This window comes from Cynoglossus semilaevis, chromosome 13, assembly GCF_000523025.1.
Source record: "Cynoglossus semilaevis isolate Cse_v1.0 chromosome 13, Cse_v1.0, whole genome shotgun sequence".
Classification (NCBI taxonomy): domain Eukaryota; kingdom Metazoa; phylum Chordata; class Actinopteri; order Pleuronectiformes; family Cynoglossidae; genus Cynoglossus; species Cynoglossus semilaevis.
In genome coordinates, this window is record NC_024319.1 from 4,824,022 (window position 1) to 4,829,554 (window position 5,533).

Consider the following 5,533-nt stretch of genomic DNA (forward strand, 5'->3'; position numbering starts at 1 on the left):
GAAAAGTAGGAACATTTTAATTTAATTTCTCGTTTTGAAGTGTTAATTATATTGTGGTTTATGGTGTATATATAGTTGTTTATAGTTTACATTTTTATTATTTTATCTGAAAACCTAGTGGCAGTGACGGAACATACGAATCAACAAATGTCTTTATTCCCGTAGTGCAGAACACCAGGTGCGCTTTATTTGCCGGGTCAAACCACACCGTTCCTGATTATTATTAATAAAAATGATAATAACAATATATTCTTCATGAATAAAGAATCAACTTTTACGTATACAAAAACCTCATTACATTAATTTTTCATCATTTTGTTGACAAAGCTGCGGGAAAGGCATCATCGTAGCAGCGCTACAAAATGACATTGACTGTAATAAAAGAAAACTGCTCTCCTTCACTTTTTGAGCTTTTTTATGATTAAATAGAACAATTTAATGTATTCATAAACGTGCCGGTGTCTACAGTCTACAACAAAATGTAATATTATCGATGTCATTCCATTGGAAAAGCATTGCCACCAGCCTCGGGTTTATCCCTGAAAAAGAGAAGAAAACGAAGTGTCCTTCCGTCCAGACGTGTAGACGCAACACACGTCCTCGAGGATGTCCTTCCCGCTGGAGCAACGGCGACCTCTGTATCCACACGATGGGTGGATGGTCCACACTGTGAAACTATCACTTTCATTTTGAAAGCCCTGCTCGTGTGAAGTTGTGCGTCACTTAGCCCGCCCTTGGTGCTCGAATCAAGGTCACGTGACCACAATAGATCCATACCCACTTCTCAGGAAAAGGAAACACATTTCACATTTGTTGTTTTGTGTTCGATTTTCTAGGCGATTCTTGTTTGCACGTTTGCATCACCGTACGACGTAATGCAAAGAAACTTGCTGTTACGTCATAGCACCGTAAACTCTTTGTAACTGCTGAAGTTGCTTTCTTGAACGTGGTCTATTCAAGGCGGAAGACGCTGCACGCTGGAATACAATTGTTCTCTGCTTTTAAAAAAAAAAAAAAACTACAAACGGTTTGGATATTTACGCAAAAATGTTACGGTTATTTAAGTTTTTTATTCTTCCAAACACCGGAGAACCGTTGATAACACTTCCCACCGCTGACTCTGGTTTGTTGTTGATGAAGGTGAGATTCACAGCACACGGTGCTTCACTGGAACAGTTGCTGCTACATAAAGGGTGTGCCGTGTGTTCATGTGTTATTAAGTAGCATAGCATTATAGCATCTGTCTTCATCTGTCTGCATGGGCAAGAACACGAAGAAAGTAAAAAAGGTGTCGGGTTTTTTTTCTTCTGTCCACTGTTACATTGTAACATGTTGCTCGGTTTACACTAGACCTGTGGTTCCCAAAGTGTGTTGAGGGGGGTCGCCCTCTAGAGGGCAAGGGAGAGAGCAGCGACGGAGCGAATGAATTATAATGTCGTTATTTTTCTTGGTTTGTTCCACGCTGGAGGAATTTTGAGTGATTTGTAATTTTAGTTAAATTGATTCAATGAGTGACAATTTTGTAGGAAATACAATCTAATCTGACCTGTCAATATTTGTATCTACAGTTTGGTTACTTTATATTTAATGATGATATTAAAAAAAGATGATGACTGGATCGAAGGACACAAGTTAAGATAAGATATGACATTGTTGATCTAACAGTGGGGGAATTCAGTGCCTGGCTGGTTATGACTCGGTGTTTAAATTCCATCCCTTTTCTTTCTCTCTCTTGTCTTTTTCTTATTATACTTTTCTTTTCTTTTTTTGTTAGCAGAGTTTGACTTTTTGTCGCCTTTCTTCATAGCAGTTTTCTTAAATTGTTTAACCGTAACCTACATATTAAAACAACTATTGTTACTTGTTTGGTGAGTAATATTGCAGCAATATCTCTGAGTTTGTGCAAGTGAACAAATAATGTAAAGGCCAGAGGATGTCATTATAAGTTGTGTTGTTGTTTTAATCCTCTCTAATGTGCTGTAGTCCTTTGTGTGCTTGTGTCCTAGTCCTTGTCCTTTTTGTACGACACAGTGAGTCCATCCAGTGGCTCAATATCAGGCACTAATATTTGAGGCCAGATGTAAGAGGACATTGTCACATCAAGAAAGAAATACTGAATTATTAATCGCCTTTTGCCCTGGGATTATGTTCCGTTCTGAAGAGGACAGTATTTCACCCGGCTGTCCTTGTACAAAAGCCATGAGTATAATGGTAAAATATACAGCATCGCTACCAATCAAATTTATCACTTTAATTTTACCAACTTTATATTTATCTTTCTTTTCTTTTATAATCCTCCCATGCTCAGGTGATGAATTTTATTAGTTCTTTTAGTAGTTTTTTTTTTCTGCACTTCTGGCTCACAAGCAGCAAGTCTCGTGGTTGTTCTGTCGGAAATGATCCATTAATTAAACCGCACTTCCTCCTCCTCCTCCTCCTCTTTCTGGTGTTCCACTTTATTTCACTGTGACTTTATTCTGCTCATTATTTTTCTCATGACTTTGTCCTGTTGTTTGTGTTTCAGGTGCTGTGTGCAGCTGGCCTGCCCTGACGTTCTCCCAGGGTAAGCTGTTTTTTTCTTCGTAGAGGACGTACAAGCTGACGGAAGCTGCACAGGCAGCTGCACTGGCCCCCTCCCATTCAACCCCTGCGATATGAGCAGAGGTAGAGGAGGGCCTTCAAAGGAACCCTACCACAGGTACCCTCAACCTAACATCCAGGCCAAGGAGACTTACAGGCCTGCTCCGACCTCACACTTTGCTCGAGGTGGCCTACAGCAGTTCCCATATTTAAGTTGCTACAACAGCCTGGTCCCTCCTGTAGGATACTCCTCGCACCCAGCTTCCCCTGGTGTCCCCGCCGCCCCGCCTGTTCTCAACCACAATAGACCCGATTCCAAATCTGTGGGTTTCAACAATTCAGATCAGAGTCCCCGTCCCAGTCCTGTGTCTAATTCTTTTCAGGTCCAACAGGCAGAGTTTCTGCGGGGACACTTGTCTGATGCCCCGAATTTCAGAACAGGTCTGAGAGGAGGAAGAGGGGCGAGTGTCCCCAGCAGGTCCCCCAGTTCTTCATATCAGTCCCAGTCAAGATACACCAGATATCCAAACTCCAACACCGGCTCCAGGAATAGATGTGGCTTCAGTCAAGATCAGCGTACTGCTTTCTCCCCCAGTGGTGAACCTCCACGAGGCACTCAAGTCCACGGTCACCGGGACGTGAACCATTTACATGGTCAAAGCAACAGGCAGTACTCCAAAAGGCCGAGGCTCACACAAGGTAACTCTTTGTGTGACAGTTTTCACAGTTTGACCCTGAGTCAGAACAGGCTCAACAAAGAAGAAACAAGAGCTGGGAGACAATCCAGCAGATCATCTTTTTCAGGCGCAAAGAAGGTTACCATCATCCTAACACCAGCCCACCAGGAGGAGGTGCACAGAGCATTGGCTGCTTTGGAACCAGGTGAGAGCATCTCTGCAAAGGCTTTGGCCAAAAAGCTGCGTCTTCCCAAAAAGATAGTCAACAAGGCACTCTACGCCTTAGAACGCTCAGCAAAAGCCTCTAAACAAGGAATCCTCCCCCCTGAATGGACAGTCTACAGGGAACCTGTTGGATGTCCAGCCAACTCTGAAGTGAGAAGTCCAGAATCACATCAGGAAGTCGCTGGAAATTCCAAGGCTGAGGTTAAAGTTACAACAGGGGAGAATAACGGCACAGAGCAGGTCAAAGACGAGGACTCTGACACAGATTCCACTTCTTCCTACTGCTCTTCTTCGTCGGTGGAATTCAAAGTGTTCCAGTCTCTTGCACAAGGTCACGGTCAAGAGAGGAAACCTCCCTGCACGGCTGTCTTCACCAGGCAGACGCCACAGCCTTCCACGATGTCGGACCAAAAGGAACAGATTTTGCATTTCCTCTGCGGTTCAGGGGAGGCCACTGCGCTCGTCATAGCCAAGAATCTGGGGCTTAAAAATGCCAAGCACGTCAATCCGACGTTGTACGCTCTGGAAAAGCAAGGTCAAGTCAGTAAGAACCACGATGTCACGCCGCACACGTGGGAGCTCTCCACTCACTGCAGAGAAAGAATGGAGAGGAGCCTCAAAGCAGCGCAGGCCAACCAGGCTGACATGTGTCGGATGGATGTGGCGGTTTCACGAGAGACGCCACAGTCTTCACCGCTAACACTCATGACGGATTCTGAATTGAACACCTTTCCGCTGAATTGGAAGCCAAAGCCAAGTCACAGCAAAGCAGCAGGGGAAGTAAGTCGTGTAAATGTAGCCAGTAGGCCTGTCAATCTGATGACTCATCACCAATATGACAATGTTGTTACATTCTTATAATCAGGTTGTTAAAATATAGGACATTATATTTGGAATTGCTAGAGAAGAAATAAAAGTATTCATCGACAGCAATTTAATGAAGAATTGCTTTCAGAAACTTCAGTGAAGTCGTTGTCCTCGACAACATTAGTCAGTTCAGTTTACAGTCCTGAACATTTTGACAATTGTCCGTCAGCTGATCAGTTGAAGACATCGTAGAGTAATTAATCTAATTACTTTCATAAATAAATGAACTTGGATAGTGTGTTATTTTTGACAGCCATTTCCTGATTCTATTTTTCTAAATTTCGAGGATGTTGTCTTTCACTAAAGGAGACCTAGAATGATTGGACTAACAATTCTTCCCTGTTTCCTTCTCAATCCCAGGGAGATTCCTCCTCCCAGTTCAGGTCACAACACGTCAAAGGCAACGACACAGAGTGGGCCTCTGATAATATTCCTCTGTACCTCAACACCATTCGCAGAGAGACCGAGGCCGTGAAACAGGCAGCACAGAATGCCAACTCTGTGGGAACAGTCGCCGTGTCGGTGGCCGCACCGCCGCCGCAGAACCTGCGGGCCAAGTTAGAGGAAGTGAGGCTGAAGAACCCGGTCAGTGGCCTCATGGAGTACGCCCAATTTCTGGGCCAGAACTGTGAGTTTCAGCTGCTCGACCAGTCAGGACCGGCCCATGACCCAAGGTTGGTTTTACAGTTATTAAGAATTCAGGAAACACAAGATGATGTGTATATATTTAAATTCTTTTTTTTGTTGTTGTTCTAAAGTGAATTGAACTTCATGTACTACAAAAGTACTTGATGCTACTCTTGCTCTGTGTGTGTTTTGTCAGATTCCGTATGCAGGTAATGCTGAACGGCCAGCTGTTTCCCGTCGTCGAGGCGTCCAGTAAGAAAGTCGCGAAAAAGGACGCTGCTGCCGCCACGCTACGTTTCCTCATTGCGGAGATGCAGGGTGAAACCATGTCTGGGGAAGATGGAAACGGTGACAGTGGTGACAAATTCATAGTTCCAGTTCCAGAAGTCAGTGTAAGTTCAGAGAATGTGAAGATTTTTTTTGTTTGTTTTAATGCTGTTGACCATTAATTAGCCTGAGAAGTGGGACGATACATACAGTTTATATACATACATACAACTAACTGGGTTCTTTTTGATTTTTATTCTGTTTTTTTTTTTTTCTGCCTACCAGGGGGG

General features: G+C 43.6%; 2 protein-coding genes across 2 annotated transcripts in view; both read left to right on the forward strand.

Moving 5' to 3' along the window:
- LOC103388233 (double-stranded RNA-specific adenosine deaminase-like) overlaps window positions 1-2,567 on the forward strand; it is a 9,207-nt gene extending 6,640 nt beyond the window's left edge. Inside the window, exon 4 of the mRNA XM_025061499.1 lies at window positions 2,525-2,567. Within this exon, the coding sequence (XP_024917267.1) occupies window positions 2,525-2,567 (43 nt within the window). The remainder of the gene's footprint in view (window positions 1-2,524) is intronic.
- The window catches only part of adar (adenosine deaminase RNA specific), a 10,801-nt gene continuing 6,052 nt past the window's right edge, over window positions 785-5,533 (forward strand). Inside the window, exons 1-4 of the mRNA XM_008323116.2 lie at window positions 785-1,140; window positions 2,525-4,262; window positions 4,710-5,023; window positions 5,173-5,368. Of these exons, the coding sequence (XP_008321338.1) occupies window positions 2,655-4,262; window positions 4,710-5,023; window positions 5,173-5,368 (2,118 nt within the window). The 5' untranslated portion in view covers window positions 785-1,140; window positions 2,525-2,654. The remainder of the gene's footprint in view (window positions 1,141-2,524; window positions 4,263-4,709; window positions 5,024-5,172; window positions 5,369-5,533) is intronic.